We start from the raw sequence: 19,827 nt of genomic DNA on the forward strand, positions 1-19,827 counted from the left end.
TAAAATTCCAGGCTACGTAACACTAAAACTGAAGTGTTTCTGGCTTAGGTTGGTCCCCTCTCCTCCCACGTCATGTTTCTAATGTACTTAAATGTACTTAAATGTAAAAACGCTTTTTTTTTTTTTTTATTCCTCATTAAAAACCTCCAAGTATGTACTTCTAATAAATGGCTATAAGCTTTCCTATTTTTTCTTCTGGACTGGAAAGAAAAGACATGCTGAGGCTTCTTGTTTAATGTTACAAGTGCTGACTTAAAATTAGCAGTGCCCCATGTTAGGAAAAGAGTTTGCAGCGCAACTGGGCCAGCGAACGCAGAAGTCATTCGCAACAGGAGCATATGATGTAACAACGAGGCTTGGTGGATTTGCATCAGAGTACTCCTACGTGATGCTGTTGTGGTCTCATATCAGAGCTCCTGTGAACTTGAATGACGTAGGATATTGTTTCCAAATGTGTGGCACAGGCTGAACTCTAGCTGGTCATTCCTGCATCAGCTGCTTGACAGCAGCAAGCTGCCAAATATTCGAAGGCGGTTGTGCCCTCAGTTGCCTCTCTAAAAGCCTGTTCTTTGCCAAAGTACATGATGCATTAAGGAAGTAAAATGCAATCTGGTTGCTACTTAAATACTGTATGGAAGACTTACACTTTGATGGATTTCTTGCCCAATGTTGAAGATGTTACTGAATAGCATTCATGGTGTTTAGCTGACTGCACATATGCAAAACCTGTGACTTTTGAGAAAAGGCAGGTGAGGTTTTCACTCCCACCCCCCCACCCTAATTCTTGGTTGAGCAAAAGGTATTGACTGCCTTAAATTTGCCGCTGCAAATTTCTCTAAGGATGTGTTTCTTTAATGAACTAACTGAATTTTACTCAAATAGATGTGAAATCAAACTTTTCACAAATGCTTATGCCATATTTGCTGACTCTTCCCACTGAAGGCAGAATATTCCTGAAGTGTGTGAGGTCATTCTTTTCATCCTTGCAAGTCCTGTCTCCCTTTCCCGGGGAGAGGAGGAACTAGATTCCTGGCATCCTTTGATCTGATACGAACTACACGGACTTAATTTTTAACGCAGCTGTACTGTGTGAAACTTATACTAGGAAAGCATTCTATATAAAGAAAAAAGAAGTGTCTTTAGGTATTCAGATAACCAAGTTTCTTTGGAAGTTACAGTCAGAAATGATGTTGCAATCACTTTGCAGATCTGCTCTTCTATTTTGGCTAGTCGATGTGCTAGAGGAACGTACCGTGCATGAAGAGTTGTCTGTGACAGCAATGAGAACTAAGCATTAAACGCGCAGGAGACTAGGCGCGCTTCCCACGGACGCAGTTAGGCACTTGCGTAACTGTCCTGGCATCAGCAGTGCTATTCGCTCAGTAGGTAAATGAGCTGAAAGGTAGAAGTCTTATCAGCCGTCTTCCCCAATTTGAATGTCTTGGCATGACTTTTCCTATGTTGTCAGGGTGTTATGTGTGTTTATGAAGTTTCTGGTGAATGTTTTCCTCCAACTTCGTTCATAAAATAAGAATATGACTTTGATTGCTGTCATTTGTCATCTACTTCCATGTGGCAAATGCTTAAATTACTACCCCTAACAGCCAGCAGGAGCTTAGCAGTTTTGAAAAACAGTTCAAATACGCAATGTTTAAATGCAGATTTAGTAGCCTAATATTTAATCCTACATTTTGAGGCTTCAGTCTCAAAATGACCTTTGGCATGGCTTTGGTTTTTAGCATGAGAGGTCTTTTTAGCCTAGTTCTTCAAAATAGCATGGTATTTGCAGTGTTTATTGTATTGTAGGTGCATAGTTCCAGTAACTGTTTTGTTTCTGTCAAGTACTTCAGAGTTTTGTCTGAGATGTCAACTGGTAGCTGTAAAAATATCAACTCTGCATGACACATTTCACTTCAAAGCTTGAAGCAGTCAGTATTAGCTGCCTTCTCACGTTCTGTTTATTCAGTTTACTTGCTGCATGGCCATTAAGAAACGTTGCTGAATTTCTGGTATAGAAGGATCGATTCTTGAATCGAAGGACCTGTTGATTTACAGAAAGTTCTTCTGAATGGCAGAATGTGAGGATGGCGTTGTGGAGGGCATGTGCATCTGTGTGCTGCCCTTGTTGCTACCTGGTCTTGAGCGCTGGGATCTGCTACTTTGGGAGCAAGACTAACGAAGTTCAGGTTTTAGTGTTTGCAGCCCTAGATTGGGTTACACGTATGCAGCAGCCAGTCTTGTTCCACTCATAAAAGTGGGCAGCTGCCCAAGGCTACTGAGTCCATGTAGCTCTGAAATACTACGTTGAGCAATGGTTAACTACTACTTAAATTTGAGATCTAGCTGTTTAGGACTGGAATGTTGCAGACTGGAGTAAATGTAAGCTTTGTCTGTTAAGACAACAGGGTTGTTAAGCAATTGACTGTGTCCTGGTAGTTGGGATCATACCATTGCTTTGAACAGAAATAGGTTGTCTAGGCAGTCTTAAGGAAATGTATTGACTCTTTAAGTTCAGTCTTGTTGATGCAATCTTTCATGTTCAGGAACAGAAAAAGCTACAGAATTTTGTAGCAGAATCTGTATAGTTTGGTTAAGATTATTTAAAAAAAAAAGGTTCACTATTTCTTCATACATTCACACTTTTATTGAGCAATCCGTTTTTCTAAGGCCTGGAAAATTGTCGTTGCTTCGTGAATGTCAGTTGGTTTTAACTTACGGGATAGTAGAGAAGAAGATGCACAAATATATGTTTTTAAACTACTTAATGCAAAAAAGACTTTAAACAATGCTTAACATGGTCAGTCTTGCTGTTAGTTGTCTGCTTTCATGGGGAAGTGATCTGTAGCACTTAGTGAATTAATCTTAGCTAGAATTATTGCTTAATGGAGGTCCTACCTTTGTTTGTGAGGGATTTTTTTTTGCGGGGGGGGCGCGGGGGAGGGAATTACATTACTTGTAGTGAAAGAAGCAAAGAAGAGATTGCAACTTATAATAAGGCTGTGACTCTCATGACTTGCTTAACTATCTAGAAGACATCTATCCTGTTAGCGTAAGAGGTTGAGAGCTTACTAGATAATTCTAATATTGACTGTTTTCTTATCAAAAAGTTGGTTAATTCATTTGATCTGGCTTTAGCTGCTACTGTCTTTTATTCTTCAACATGTGCTGTTAGCCATATATCACATCAGAGGTGTGACTTTTATTTGGGGAAGTAGAATAAGGTTTGTGAGAGCATAACTTTGCTTACTGACTGTAAAGGGCTATAGTCATTAAATTTAAGGCTGAACTTAAACTACAGTTTCGAGACATCTTCTCAAACATATTCTCATGCTATCTTTCAAACCTAATAGCTTTAGCATCAACAGCTCAAACACAAAATCAATTCATGCTTCATATAAAAATGCAGAGCTAAAATCATAAATAGTGGCAAACAGAGTTTTTGTTCTTAATTTAGATATGGATTTGTTTGCGTACAAACTGCATCATAAACTTAGAGGTTACTTTTCTTTTTAAAGAGCATGTGCTCAGGAAGCCAGGCGGGTGCTGGGTTCCATAGCACATCTCCTTCATTGTAAGGGACAGTCCCTAGCCCAAGCCTGCAAATTGGGATAGAATCAGCTGGGCAGAATTGAAGTGTGTTTAACTGAACAACACCCTTACCCTTTCCTAACTTGGATTTCTGGGTATGGTATCAGGTCCTAACTACTGTTAGCCAATGTTGACTTGTTACCGGTGGCTGACTCTCACTTTTTATTGGAAGCCTGTCAGCTGATGAAAAGTAAGGGAAGCAGTGTGATTCAAATGTGTGCTTGATGCTTGTAACCTTGTTTCTGGAGGTGCTCTGTTAGCTAGATAGCAAAGAGAATTCTTCTGTGTAGATTTCGGTTATTTTTATTGCAAAGTTTCATTAGTGCTTCAGGAGAGTAGAGCATGCTTGTCTTCAAAAATGGTTCTTTTAAGTAGGCATGATTTATATACTAAAACGAGTGAAAATTCCTACCTGTTCATAATTCTGTGTCTGTAAATAGGTTAGCTGATGGGTGAGATCCTCTACTTGGCTCAAGTTTGATGTTGCCCAGATTACGTCAGTGGTTGGGAGGTAACAGTATCTCTGCACTAGGCTTTTTAGCATTTGCAAGCAAAGAGACTGTTCCATTAGGTGGAGAGACTCAGTACACACTGGTGTCCAGCTCCTGATAGCAGTGTGCGTCAGAAGTCCTCGAGCAATCTTAAATCACTGGAGGGATCTTCACCATGGCAGAGTGGTCTGCTCTGGAGCAGTCTAATACTGACAGCTTGTTTTGGTGAAGGAGGCTCTTTCTCGCCTTGTTGGAACTTCCTTATGCTGTGCTTTAATAAACTGATTGAGGTGGTAAATGTTAAAGATGGCTTCTGCTTAATAAAGAAAATGAAATCCAAAGAAATAGGTATTAGCGATATGGAGATGGCTCATAGGAATTTACCCCCAAGTGACTTAGAAATTTAAGTGCTAATATCCCAGCCGAGCACTAAAGAGATTTAAGAGTGTGGTTTTAAAGGTGACATTCAAATGCTATTTTAAGAGGAGTGATAAATGCTTGTGCTTTTCCTCTTGCCCTCTGCTTCATGCTGTAGAAGGTCCTCTTGACAGTGGCTACAAGAATTGTAATAAATGTGCTGATATTTTCTCCCTAAAACTTGTCTGGGACAAATTGCCTTCAGTTAAAGTAGTCTGGCCTGGCATTTTGCATCCAAAGTGACTGAAAGCATCCCTCCTCAGCAACAAGATGCGAGATGTGAAAGTACAAACTTGTAAATCTTCTTTTCTTTGATCACTGAGTAAGGGCAAGTTGGTATCTGCAAGTACAGTCGCTACTGAATTACAACAAAGATGCAAAAATAGTTGCTTTTATTTGCTACGTGGATGGGCTTCCTTGACTATTGTCTTAAAAGTTTATTTTGAGATACAAGACATAGCATTTAAAAATCTGATCTTAAGAAGGAAAGATAGCATTAGACTAGTTTTGTTCATAATAAACAGATGCAAACAAAATCTTTCATGTTGTTGCAGGGAGAGGACAGGGGGCACATTTCAGAACATGCCAGTCTTCCACGTGAAAAACCTAAACGGAACTTTTCTGAGTCTACTCTGTTACTGTGTGTTGCTTTTTTCTTTTTTTCCCAAGTATGTACCTTGTTAGCTTAGCATTTTGTTATTTAAATTCTTTTGCCATTACTAATTCTCCTGAATAAGTTTTCAAGATTGTAATTCTGGAGAGAACAAAACTTCAGTGTAGTCTTCTAAAGTGCTGTAGTTGCAGTTAGTAGCATGATTGCCTGAAGATGAATAATGAACTCCATTGAGTGTTCCCTGTTATCATCATGAGAGAAATTATGATATGGATTGAGAAATCTACCCTATCATAGAATGAAGCTTTTGAATTTAATTTTATTACACAAATTGAGCATACAGTTTTGCTTAAATGGGAAGAAACGTCATGTCTTTCAGTTTACAACTTCATTAAATGAAGATAAATTGTGTGTTTTTAAAAAGAAATATTTTTTTGGCTTCCTAAATGTTAAGTCTTGGCGTTTGGTATGTTTTAGAGGGTCATCTCTGTGTGCGTTTGAAAAATCTGTTGTCCGTATAACTAACTTTAGTCTGTCACAGGACTTGGTGCTTCTGCTTGCTCATCTGATTACACAGCTCAAGGGAATAAGGCTAAGGACATGCTGTTGGTAACTAGAGCGTTTTCAGGGCTTTAGTTCGGCAGATGGGCTGCTTGGCTATATTCATACATCTGCCTACCTGCTGTGGCAGCTGCTGCTGCTGCATGTTGTGTTCTTTTGTTCTGTTCCACCCAAGAAAGGAGCACTAGGAAGTGTAGTGAATGGATTAATTTAAGGTTAAGGCTAGTGTTTTGCTTGCTTCCTAACTCTCTATCATAATAAAGCTTCTGATAAAGCTAATGAATCCTTTGTAAAGTGAAATAGATTTTTAAGATGTATTTCGGGGGCTGAAACTAGCTAGCATTGTCTAAAAAACAGTCAAGTGTGTTTTCTTTATATTGCCTGACATTATTTATTTCAATATCTTCCTCTCTTTCTCCCCCCTCCCCCACTTTTTCTAGGAGCAGTAACCAGACTTTGCCTGACACTGCGTGGTCCAAAAGAATTAAGGAAATATGGAATGACATGAAGGAGATTAGTTGAGGATTAAAGGCTTTGAGGACAAAACACCTCGCCGAGGTGAAGCACAGACTAGCATTCTAGTTGTAGCTCCAAGGAGCTGTGTGCTGAAAAAAGATGGCAGATCCAGGAATGATGAGTCTGTTTGGAGAAGATGGGAATATTTTCAGTGAAGGGTTGGAAGGTCTTGGAGAATGTGGATATCCTGAAAATACAGTAAATCCTATGGGGCAGCAAATGCCCATGGATCAAGGATTTCCCTCTTTACAGTCATCTCTTCATCATCCCCCTGCAAATCAAAATCAAGCCAAGTTGACCCATTTTGATCACTATAATCAATACGAACAGCAGAAAATGCACCTGATGGATCAGCCGAACAGGATGATAAGCAATGCCCCTGGGAATGGTATAGCATCTCCTCATTCACAGTATCACAACCCTCCAGTTCCTCAGGTTCCTCACAGCAGTGGTACTGGTGGTCAGATGGGAGTCTATCCCAGCATGCAGAACGAAAGACACGGGCAACCCTTTGTAGACAGTGGCTCCATGTGGGGACCACGGGCAGTTCAAGTGCCAGACCAGATAAGGGCACCATACCAGCAGCAACAGCAGCAGCAACCGCAACCGGCACAGCCACCACAGGCACCCTCCGGACCCCCTGGGCAGGGCCATCCTCAGCACATGCAGCAGATGGGAAACTACATGGCTCGTGGTGATTTTTCAATGCAGCAGCATGGTCAGCCGCAACAGCAGAGGATGAACCAGTTTTCTCAAGGCCAAGAAGGCCTCAATCAGGGAAACCCTTTCATTGCCACCTCAGGACCTGGCCACTTGTCTCATGTGCCCCAGCAGAATCCCAGTATGGCACCTTCTTTGCGACACTCAGTCCAGCAATTTCACCACCATCCCCCCACTGCTCTCCATGGAGAATCAGTAGCCCACAGTCCCAGATTCTCCCCTAATCCTCCTCAGCAGGGTGCTGTTAGGCCGCAAACACTTAATTTTAGTTCTCGGAGCCAGACGGTACCCTCACCTACTATAAACAACTCAGGGCAGTATTCTCGATATCCTTACAGTAACCTTAATCAGGGATTAGTTAATAATACAGGGATGAATCAGAATTTAGGCCTTACAAATAACACTCCAATGAATCAATCTGTACCAAGATACCCAAATGCTGTCGGATTTCCATCAAACAGTGGTCAAGGACTAATGCACCAGCAACCCATCCACCCTAGTGGCTCACTTAACCAAATGAACACGCAAACTATGCACCCTTCACAGCCTCAGGGAACTTATGCCTCTCCACCTCCCATGTCACCTATGAAAGCAATGAGTAATCCAGCAGGTACACCTCCTCCACAGGTTAGACCTGGTAGTGCTGGAATACCAATGGAAGTTGGCAGTTATCCAAATATACCCCATCCTCAGCCGTCACACCAGCCCCCTGGTGCCATGGGAATTGGACAAAGGAATATGGGCCCCCGAAACATGCAACAGAATCGTCCGTTTATGGGTATGTCTTCAGCACCACGGGAGATGGGTGGGCACATGAGACCAAATGGTTGTCCAGGTGTTGGCCTTGCAGATCCACAAGCAATACAAGAGCGACTAATATCTGGCCAGCAGCTTCCTAGTCAACAGCAGTCTTTTCAACAGCAAATGCCAACCTGTCCTCCCATGCAGCCTCATCCAGGGATACATCATCAGTCTTCACCACCCCCACATCCTCATCATCAGCCTTGGGCACAGCTTCACCAGTCACCACAAAATACACCACAAAAAGTGCCTGTCCTTCAGGTAAGCTACTTCCAATGAGTAGAAAATGTTTTAAATTACTGTAAATGCGTTCCAGGATACACAAGATCCATGGTTTCAGAATAGTTGCTCCTGTTTGACTCACCTGTTTGTTACTGGTTATGTGGCTTTCTCGGTGCATGGAAGCTGAAGGTAAAATGAGATTCAGGTAGCTTGCTAATGTCCTTACAGTAATTTTTACAGGTTAACATTATGGATAGACCAAAATATGATACAGCAACAGGACAAGCTGAATACCTACTTTTTTTCATGTTGGTGGCTTTGAGGGGAAAAGGGAAAGCATGTGTGAGAATTGTCATTTAAACTATTAATTTTTGTATTTGCAACTTGGAGAAAGAAGTGTGTGTTAGTAATGGGCTTGTTTTGGCCAAACCGAGGGTTTTCTTTAAATCCTAAGGGAATGTTTTGTGGCTTTTAAAGCTGAAATTTTTACATGTGAAAAAATTTCCAGGATGAACTTCTTCAGCACTAAGTAATGCAACTGAGAAGTGATGGGGCAACAGTTCATGCAAGGAGAAGACAGCAGATGTGAATCATAGTCTGAAATCAAATCTTCTGAGGCTTAAATGAAATCTCAGATAGGTTAGAAGTTTTATTTTACTGAGTCTCTGATCTGCCGGGTTTCGATGAAAATGTATTGCTTCCATGTCATTTTTCAATTAAAAGGTAAAAACAGTAAAACATCTTGATCCTCTGTAGCTTAGCAGGTTGGACTACATGCTAGTGTGTTAAGCTTGAGCTGAAAAAGTGCCTTTTGGGATCTTCATGTTTGCCATTGCTTACCTCTGCCTCTATGAGTCATCATTCAAGAGGTTTTGGTATTGAATGAATAGGTGGTCAAGATATCAGAGGTTGAACTTTTTTTTTTTTTTAAAAACCAGTCAGTAATTAATGCCAAGTAGCTCTGCCCATAAATATTTGGAGACAATTGTTGGAATGCAGTCATAATGATACGATGCTACAATAAGCTTAATAAATCATAAAAACAGCTGTCCTAGCCTATGTCCTAGGCCTGTACGGAAAGCAGCTGCTCAGCAGTCCCCTCCACTGCTGCCTGCCGGCTGCTTCTGTTAGCCGCTCCGCACAGCGTGAGGTGGGTCTGGGAATCAGATGTATGCGCTGCAGAGAGGCAGCTGACAAGGAGTGGTAGATGGAGCAGCTCAGCAGCTGGGAGAGGCTTCCACATTCCCTGTGGAAGAGAGGAGGGGGGAGCGCTGGAGGTGCCGTAGGGTGGGGAAGCCCTGGGAGGGAGATGGGGGACTAAGCTGGGTGAGGGGAAGGACGCTGTCTTTCTGGCAGGGAGGAGGAAGCTTTCCTCTTGAAGGGGCAAAAAATACCTTCAAGACCATCTTTCTCTCCCCTGCCTCCCTCAAAATTGGTGTGAAATTTTATACCTGTGTTGGCCCTTCCTCTCCCCCCCACCTCCACACACAGGCTTTGTTTGGAGAACCTAAATTACAGTTCTTGCATGCACATGGAATTGTGCGTTCCTTCTTGAGAAAGCAGCTCTTGACAATATGCCTTGTGTTATCGACTGTGCGGGTAAGCAGAATGAAAAAGGAGAGAATTCAAGACTATACCAAAAAACCCAAGAGAATGAGCAGATATTTGGAAAGGGAGTAATGACAGCACGGAGAAATCGGTACAGAAAGACTGGGGATCAGAAAAAGAAGTACAAGACATGGTTTTTACCCTGAAGATGAGAGCTGACACATCTAGCAGAAAAAACTTTGAAAGAAAATTGTAGAAATGGTAACATAAGACTTCCAAGGCAGTAAAGGAACAAAAACCAGTGTCACTGGGATCTTTCACAGCTAGTGATGGTGGGGGTGTGGGAAGGGAAGACTTGAGATCGACTGTGCCCTAAAGCTATGGTGTTCTTCACTGGCATTAATTCCTTGTTTTCATCCAGTAAACCTTTTCTTGGCAGCAAGAGGTGGTTTGGGAGGAGGTGGTTTACTTGTAGAATGGACAGGCTTGTTAAACATTCTTGGGACACTCAATTCCCTTTAATCAGCAAAGAGGTAAAATGCAGGCAATTCAACCCTTAAATGAGCTATGCAACCTATTACAAAGTTCTGAACTGCAGATGAATAGCTTGAACAGAGGTAAGTGCTGAAACTAAATAATTAGAGGAAAACCACATGATAAGTTATTTGATTAAAATCAGTAATTCAAACAGTTGTAGCTAGCCAAGTAACTTCTCTGTTAGCCTACTTCTGTTAAGTTTTTATTTGGTAAAAGTTATTGTTAACATACCTTCCCATTAAGTAATTAGTTTGAGACCTGACTGTAGTAATGAAACTCTTGACAGGCAGGCATTTCCCCCTTGAAAGCTGTTTGGATGAAATAAATATTGTTCAAGTCAACGAAAACTCAGCTCCTCCCCACCCCCTGGGGAAAAATGCAGATGTGCGAAACCCCTGCTCTTAAGACTGAATACAGAATTTGTAGCTCTCCTGTCTGTGTCGTGGTTTTCCCTTCATGTCAGTTGGCAGAAAACTGTTCACTGAAGAACAGTTATTTAAATGACTGGTTTGTTTTTATTTGTATAAAATGAATCAACAAAATGAATATAGTCAGTGAAATGGAAATCACTACGTACTTTTAAATCAACAGAAGCCATCTTAGTAATTATTTTTCAGTGATTTGAAGCTAGCCTTATCATGGGAAGGCTGTTATACTTGTGGTTAACCAAATTACTGTTTTGTTTTTAGATACGTTGGAAGGAAAGTGAAGTTCTTTTGCTTTTAACTTGAAAGAAATCACTGTGTCGATTCTCGGGCTCGTTATTTCTTTTTTTGTGTGCAAAACTGCAAATTGTTTTGGCTGGGAGAAAGAGCTGGTGATTGACAATTCAGCTGGTTTAGATTAATAGCTGAAGACTAGATATGGTTATTAGGACCTTGTTAGTAGTGAGTTGCTGGCTTCGGTGGAGTTTGATAGATTCATAAGAACCACCGTAGCGTTGGGACATTCAGCCAGTGTGCTTGGTTTTTCAAGCCCTCTTTTGAAACGTACTTCATCAAAGGCTTTTGGAAGGGCTTGGTGGCTGTGGGGTGAGGAGGCGGGTTCTGCTGTGGCCAGGTAATCGGCCAAGGTGCAAAGCAGAGGGTAGGAGTAGCTTGCTTTTTTTCACAGTGGAGGCATCTGTGTTGGGCTTATGAGCTTGTGCTCTCCCAAATACTTATAAATGATCTGGAAAAGAGTGAAAAGTCAGATGGCAAAGTTTGCTGCTGCTGTTAATGTACTCAAAGCTGAGTGCCAAGTGCAGATGTGGTGAAAAGCCTAACAATAATGAACTAAGTGATTAGACGTACAACAGGAATGTCAGTCGCTTGGCCATAAGCTGTGTGAGTTAAGGCATGGCCAGGGGAGGTTTAGATTGGATGTTAGGAAAAATTTCTTCACTGAAGGGGTTATCAAGCATTGGAACAGGTTGCCCAGGGAAGTGGTTGAGTCACCATCCCTGGAGGTATTTAAAAGATGTGTAGATGTGGCACTTAGGGACATGGTTTAGTGGTGGACTTGGCAGTGTTAGGTTTACTGTTGGACTTGATGATCTTAAGGGTCTTTTCCAACCTAAATGATTCTGTGATTCCATGGTGCCTGGGCAGTGAAATGGCCGGCAAAAACCTCTCCTTAGGAACAGAGTCTTGGTGTTAGATGGCTATCTGAAAATGTGCTATGAGAGTCAAAGAAATAAAACGGTAGGAATTGTTATGGAAGTAGTAGAGAGCAAACCAAAGACTGGTATCATGTTGCTACATGTATTCATGGTATGCCGATGCGGCAAGTGCTGTGCAGCTCTGGGTCCCTTCCTCGGGCTTCAGAAAATACAGTAGCACTTGAAAAAGCACAGAGGGGGTGATTTAGGGGAGAAGGGAAGGACAGAGATGGTGAAAGCCTCTAAAATTGTGAGTGATATGGGTGCATGAAGAAGGTGAATGTGAAACAAGGGTTGTTTGTCACCTGTTTTTGTCTCCTTGAACTCTTTTAAGGTATTCAGCAAATTATCAGGTGGCAAGCTCAGAACCGCACATTAAGATGCTGATCTCTGAGATGTTGTGCAGAAAAATGCATCATTGTTTGATAAATGTGAAGGCATCGCATTTGGCTCAGCAGATCTGTGCTGTAAGAAGTGGCTGAGAGTTTGTTATTGGCGTGCATCTACTGTGTGCGTGTCCGATTCTTGTACTCTTCCACAGACTTTATCAGAGAGGGGATATCAGGTTTGACAGGCCTCTGGGGGTCTAATGCTATGCATTTTCTCTTACGTATCGTCATTTTCAGAGAATTTTATTGGTGATAGAGCAAGCGTAGGAGTTTTCTCTGCCAAGAATAGGCTATCCTGGGTGTGTTGTTATGCAGAACTACTTATTTACCCACAGCTACTGTGTGGGCTGAAGTTTCGAGTCCTGTTCATTAATCATGTTCCACAAATGTGATCTACATTATTTATAGTCAAACACAGGAATACTTAAATGACAAATAGTTATGGTACAACCTCCATGCTCAGCTAAATGGTAGAACTCAGTGGTGGGCACCAGCAGTGTTAAAGGATGCTGGGTTGCGGTGTCCAGCTTTTTGTGGAGAAGGAATTCATTTTGTGTGTGTGTTACTGGTTCACTGCCAGGTTTAAGCTGCTGGCCTTACTATCTGTGGGCATGTGACTTTGCTTTAAATCATAACTCATAGCTGTGTTTGGTATGAACACATTCTTTTGAAATTTCCTGCCCTTCCTTGCAGAGGAGGAGGAAGGGAAAGTCCTGCTGAGTCACCAGCTGGGTCACCCCTGTCACAGGCCCTTCTTGCATTTTCAGACCCTGTTGCTGCCTCAGTTTAATTTATACTTGGATATACCTGAATGGAGAGGGATATTCATGAAAACTACTATCAGCTGGAGTGGTTTGACGCAATATCCTAACCCAGCAGAGAGTGCATGTTAAGTCAGTTACTGCTGGCACACTAAAATGAAGTTGATTTTTTCCTGGGTATTTAATTGTTTTAATGCCTAAGAGTAGTAAGAAGAGACTGACTTCTTACTTATCTCCTTACTGTCATCACATAACCAATTATCTTACAATGTGTGTCCTATAATTTTATTTAGTAAGAAATGGTATCATTTCAGATGTTTAGGATTTTTCCCATAAGTTAATATTTATAAGCAATGTCACACAGCTCCAGAGAGAACTGCTAGCTTTTTCATCCCTTGAGTGTTCAGCTTTTTGACTATTTTCCTGTCAATGACAACTCCAATTTTTTTAAAAACTTATAAACACTATTGGGTACTTTTTGTTTTGATACAGAGGCTATTTCATGTGACAGCTAGCTGGTCTTTTGGGGTACCATGTGTTGCACGTTCAGCAAAACCTCATGGCTGCCCCTGGAAATTCTAGTTTCCCTTTTCAAGTGTTCATACACCAGCAAACTAGTGTATGTTGGCAAGATTGTTGAAGGTGCTAGACTAAATGGAATTAAAAGAGACACTAATACTGAACCTTGATTGATTACAATTGTATATTATTTTTATATATAGATATGCATATGTGTATTTATGTAAAATACATGTGGAAAACCCTAGGCCTTATCAGAAGTTGTGGAGAATGATGAAGGAAAAGCTGAGAAGAAAATCCATAATACGCACCTAAAAGTAAAGGCTGATAATAGTAAATTTTTCTTAAAAGTTTACAGGCTTCTGCTGTATTTTGTTGAGGCTCTGAAGAACTCCTGTATTGAGCAATGTATGCAATGTAATTAACTATAACTTTCCAAATAAAAGAAAAGTAGACCGTTAAAGCTACCTTTGGTTAAAAGTATTTAAGTTATTTCACCTTTGTGGAGTAGAATAGTCTGCTACGCTGATCCATCCATGAGCTAGTTCACATGCAGGTCTCTCAAAGGATATACTAATTAATACGAAATACTTTGTCCAACAAAAGTTCATGTTCTAAAACTCCTCAGATATATTCCAGTCTAACAGTTAATATTAACATATTCAAAGGCTTATTTCCTCCTCACCTTTGAGAAGGCTATATGTACTTTTGTAAATCAGAGGTTGCAGTGATTCTGCAGCGAATAGGCCTTTGGGCCAAAGATTTGTAGTTTTGAGGTGGTTTTGCTATGGATTTTTTTGGTCTTTTTTACTGTTGAGGAGGTAGAAGCAAGTTCAAGAATACTTCTTCCCTCAGGTGCCATGATTTGACTGTGGTGAAAATAATTTGTGCCATTAAATTATCTGCTCTGGAGTTTTGGGTAAAGCCAGTTTGCAGCATTACCATAAAAACACCAGTCTGCATCAGCATACTGATATTGTAGGCTTACGAGTTACCAGACTTGTTCTTCAGCTTGAATATGTGGAAAGTTTCCATGATATGTTGATTACCTGAATGTGTTTTTCTTGAAATCATTAGCATTATCTGAGAAATCACCTAACTAGAAATAGTTTTCAATTTATGCTGCTGTTCAGTACTTCAGTACAGTATTCTTATCTGCTGATGGTCACTTCCAGTGGGATTTGGCAATCATCTTATTTTCCCATGGCTGAACACATTCTCCTATTTTATATTTATTTGAACAAATTTAAATGTGTTGTTTCAGAGGAGCTTTTTTTCATGATTGAATAGTCTAATGCAAACCCTCATATCTGTATTATCATCAGCCTACATAACTTACAAGGATGGAAAATTGGGGAAAATGAAAGGAGAAATGCTTAATTTTTTTTTTTACATTTTTTTTTTATTTCTTTAAATACAGTGGCAATCTTAATAAGGAACAAGTTGCATGCAACGTAATAATTTCCTGCCTTTTTATTATGGATCCTTCTCCTGGTCTTCCATCCTGCTCTTTCATGTGGAATTTGAGGCATCCATTTGTGTTAAACTAATCTGCCTTTGCTTGTACCTTAAATGCAGGTGTCACAGAGTTGCGTAAGTGTCCTCTCTTTTTTCCTCTGGGGAGAGTAAATGTCTCAGTTCCCACTATGATGGGACACCATCACTTTGAAGTTGATTTTTAACTTCTATCTGTGGAAGTTGTTTTCTCCTTCAGTTCAGTGAGCCAGTGCTTTTCACTTTTGACTTTTCAGACTTGAGTTATAATGAAAGAACTGATAACCAAACAATTATGAAGCTAAAATACTGGAATGGTATTTTTAAAAAGGGACGGTCTCACCTGAACAGTGTATCAGAATGGATGTATGTACTCCTCCTGTTCCTTCCTTTATTCTCTTTGAGAGCTTTCCTTTCTAAGTATCAATGCGCTTCTAATTGTATGGAGAGAGAGAGAGAGAGAGATATTAAAAAAAGAAAAAATACAGGTGGTAATGTGGTCTGGATTTTGGGAACAAATCACTTGTTTTTTTCTTTAGAGATGTCATCTATAAATATTTGGTGCCGCCTTTTGTCAACAGAGTTGTAAAGTTTGGTAGCTAAGGAGCACGATTAATACCCTTGAATTTTTCACGGATTAAAGCATCTGTCTGTACAGATCTGTCTTTTGAAAAATTCCCAAGTTTGCAGGTGTGGTTTAAAGATTGTGAAGCAGCTTCTCGGGAGCTGGTGGGAGCAGAGCAGGAAGCGTGGGCAGGAAGCGGGGATCAGGGAGGGGGTAGCAAAAGGCTGAGCTGAGCTGATGGAGCACTGCTGAGCAGTAGGAACAGAGAGCAAATGGCCAATGTCTGTGTTAAAATGGGGACAGAGAAGTTCAAGGAATCACCCCACCTCTCCGGCGCCAGCTGCTTGAGCCCTTCCAGAGGCAGCCGTTTGGCACAAGGGTGCCCGTTACTGCTCTGCATGCTGCTTCAGGGTGCACCTTTATGTCACCATGCTGTGGGCAGACAGTCCACTGACAGCTTCCCAGCATAGCTGTATGAACTCAGTAACTCTCAATATCTAATGTCCTTAAAAAAAAAAAAAAAAAAAAAAATCCATGCAAATAAAGGTGGCTGAAGTCTGGGGTACAGAACCCTAGCTCCTTCCTTGCATCAGCACGCCTCATCATTTGGTGAACTGGCTTATCTGGCCAGCTCGCTTCTGGCCAGTTCATGTTCCTGGCATCTCTTCACTGTGTGACCAGAAGATCGCCCAAGCTGGTGGTGTGGGAGTCGTGAGGGAAGATGGGGACTGCCTCTTCTTCTGGCAGTGAGTTTTCAGCCCTTTATACCCTTGCACAGCTCAAGTTTCTGTAGCCCTTGCCCTCAGTAACCAGCCCTTGAGTCCTCCCTTAAATTTTGATAAATTAAAACTTCCATCGGAAGTCAAAGCTTTGTCTTGTTTTATTGAATTAGTGACAAACAGGTCACGTTCCAACTTCTCCCAAATTTTTTTTAACTCTCACCTTTTGTTCCTTTTTTCACACAAATATAAATGACTGATTTGATTTCAGAGGTGTGTTTTCTTTTTTAGAAAAGAAGGACTTTTTTCCTCTTCCAACTGAAGTATTTGCAGCTATTTTCTTATTAAAGAGATGAAAGAACTTCCCCTTTTTAGCAAAGAGACCTTCGCACAATTTCATTAGATGTGCATCATGTGCATTGAAATAAGGGAAGATGCCTCCAATATCTGTCAATGAATTGTTTTCCTTGAGCACTGAATGGGATTTTTTTTCTTCAACATAGAGAATCGTTTAAAAGCATGAAAAGTTAGAAATAAAACTTAGATTAATTTCTTAGTCTTCTTTATGAGGAAACAGAACTGAGAGATAGGATGGCTTAGTGGTCTGAGTGTGGGTTTGATTTATAAACTCTGGAATCAGCATTCTTTCTGATTTTCCTGACCTTGGTATATCACCTCTTTAGTTAGAATTTTCTTCACTGGGCAAAGTTGGTAATAGTGTTGCCCCTGTTTATGAAGAGGAACATGTAGATGATGGGCATAAAGATTGTTATTTATTCAGAACCCAAATTTATAAAACTCCCGATTCCAATTCTTACTCAGATATCTATTACTCTAAAACATGCCATCTCCCTGCTCTCCTTGTCACTCTTCACAGTATTGCTCTTGCTTAAGAGTGCAGCTGAAGAAGATGGAGACGACCAGTCTAACAGTTCAAAGCAGGAAATCCCACTTCTTGTGTAGGAATTTGGTAATTGTAGAGGTTAACCTGAGAGTAGTGCAGTTGTACAAGATGTGGAAGAAAACAAGTGGATCTCTCTCTGATCTTCCACTGTTTGGTTGGGAGGAATCTTTGTTCCTTTGCTTCTGTTGTTCCATTGCCTGTTCATCCCTGAATCAGTGTCGAGGGTCTGGATGCAAGTCTCTCCTGTACTCCTTCTCAGCGGTTTTATTGTGTTAGCCAAGCTTAGGAGACAGCAGCCCATGCATTACACTGAACAAGAACAAAAATGAAGAACTTCTCGGAGTGGGTTCATATTGCATGGGTTGCTGCTGTAGAAATTAAACGTCAAGAAATCTTACCTTCTGGAGCTTGGCAGATTTCTATGGAATATTATTAACCTTTTAATTTTGGAAAATTGCAAGTATTTGTCTTCAAGGGTGCAGCACTTATTCTTCAGTATACAGCACCAAATGTATCTTTGCTGTACTGATACAACATGTTGTAGGGAGTGCCAAACACTTGGCAAGTTTCATCTTTCACTTTTTTATAAACTTTAATACATAAGACAAGAGTTCCTGAAAGGAATGTATACCCACCCGCAATAGACTTCTTTCTTAAAACAGACTGAATAATTTAATCAGTTTAATCAGAAAAACATTAGTAAATTTTAATTGTGCTAATTAAATTGTGTTTATTATGTCTCTGTAACTCCCGCAACCAAAAGAACATAATGACCACAGTAACTGAGAAGTTAATACTTCTATAGATTTAGTGTTCCTGTAAGAAAAGAGAGAGAGGACTCATAACAAGCTTCATAACGAGCTTCCTAATACCTAGTAGTCAATATGAACTCTGTTTTTTCCACTCTCCTTTTACATCTCTTTTCTCTCCAGATGGCCCTCCATCCACTTGCATTCTGGTACTTACTATCTTTTTTGGCCCTGCAAGACTCTGATAACTGTGATAATACTGTAATTTTCCTTACATGTGAGCGCTGAATGATACAAAGTGTTTTGTTTTATTTTTGGAAGAAATCTTTCTGTACCAGCCAATTGTTGCTAAATATAGTGGGAAGCTTATAATATACAGTACATGTTTGAATTTAAAGTCACACCTTACCGTAAAAAGTTGACCTCACTGTTTACTTGTACAACTGTATATGAAATATATAGTCATTAAAACTAGTCTAAAACTTTGGACTTTATAGTTGTTACTAATATCTCACCCAGTTTGCTAATAAGATATTGCAAATGTTTACCAGGGCAAGCATCATCAGTTGCGGACATAGGGATAGATGCCTACAATATTGGGAGACTACTTAGTTCTTAAGTCTTTCTCTCGGCTAGCTTCCTTGGAAATATTTCAGGAAAACTTGTTGAAAACCAGATAATTGTGTAACTAAGGCATTAGACTGGGGTTCAGGGAATCTTTGCTGTCTGACATGGGTTGCTTGTTATCCATTTGTTTCGTGTTTGTATGGCCAGTATTGCAGAGGCGCTCTGCAGCAGGGGACGGCAGAGCAGTTCCTGCAGTTCCCTGCTGCGCTGTACAGCAACACCTAGAAAGGTAACTCAGAAACTGTTACTGGCAATGAGGGGTAAGTTACAAAGGGTTGCTTCAGACACAGTTCTCCAGTTATAATACAATACTACAATATAAAAGAAAATTTAGACCTGGTACTGCTGTAGGCACGTCTGATTTAAGACTTCTGTATAGGTTTTTTTTATGTTTTATTATAGGTTGTGTAAAGAACAGTTGGAGCTAGGATACTAAAGATACCTGCACTAAAGATAAGGTACTTAATGCTTCATAGAACAATGTTAATCAAACTGGTTGGAGAACTAAAGTATGACTTAGACGTCGTAATTAAGAATTATCTCAATTGGTGCTGCGAAATGAGGTGTTTGTCTACAGAAAAGGAAGTGTGGGGGTTTTAGTTGGTTTTTTTCCTTTCTTTTTTTCCCCTCCCCTCCAGTTCTAATGACACTTCCTGATTTAATTGTTAGTTTAGCTCACTTACTAGAGGAGCTGGGAAAGGCCTACCTGTGACATGTCATAAATACGTATTAGATTACATATTCAAAGGCTTTTTTCATTTGTTGCTGTGACTGAAGAACTAGAGCTTGAGAAGTGTCTTGGGCTCTTTGACATAAATGGATCCTGGGCAGCATATATAACATCAAAGGATTTTTAACAAGTCTATGATTTCAAGTCCACTTTGTCATGCTGAAGTTAATAAAATACTGCAATGGAAAGGCCATTTGGAGAACTGCTGTCTTTCTACCCCAAGAGAAAAATAGAGTTGACTATTGATGATCTCTTTTGGTTTTGTATCTCGAGTGTATCCATTAAGATTTCAACCTGTGGTCTGTATACCTCTAAAGTCCCCTGTGGACTGTTTTTAAGTGGCCTGGGAAAGGTGATTAAGGAGAGCAGGTTTATATGCTAAGCAATATGCGTGTGGGAAGTTTTTAAAGAGAATTACATCTCCACTACTAGAGGCTTACAGATTAAAAAATAAAAAAATGGAAAAAAAATTTCGCAGAACAGAGTTCTGTGTTGTAACGTAAATCTCGCTTCAGGATCTTGCACCTGGGTCGGGGTATCAATACAGGTATCAGTACAGGCTGGGGGATGAAGGGATTGAGAGCAGCCCTGTCGAGAAGGACTTGAGGGTACTGGTGGGTGAAAAGCTGGACATGAGCCAGCAATGTGCACTCGCAGCCCAGAAAGCCAACCGTATCCTGTGCTGCATAAAAAGAAGTGTGGCTAGCACGGGGAGGG

The 19,827-nt window shown here is 40.6% G+C and overlaps 1 protein-coding gene across 1 annotated transcript in view; it reads left to right on the forward strand.

The window, feature by feature from the left end:
• Window positions 1-1,448: 1,448 nt before the first annotated feature.
• The window catches only part of LOC104079028 (chromodomain-helicase-DNA-binding protein 7-like), a gene marked incomplete at its 3' end in the record, with an annotated part of 36,191 nt that continues 17,812 nt past the window's right edge, over window positions 1,449-19,827 (forward strand). The window contains exons 1-2 of the mRNA XM_009580897.1: window positions 1,449-1,518; window positions 6,111-7,968. Of these exons, the coding sequence (XP_009579192.1) occupies window positions 6,286-7,968 (1,683 nt within the window). The remainder of the gene's footprint in view (window positions 1,519-6,110; window positions 7,969-19,827) is intronic.

This window comes from Fulmarus glacialis, unplaced genomic scaffold, assembly GCF_000690835.1.
Source record: "Fulmarus glacialis isolate BGI_N327 unplaced genomic scaffold, ASM69083v1 scaffold46436, whole genome shotgun sequence".
Taxonomy (NCBI): Eukaryota; Metazoa; Chordata; class Aves; order Procellariiformes; family Procellariidae; genus Fulmarus; species Fulmarus glacialis.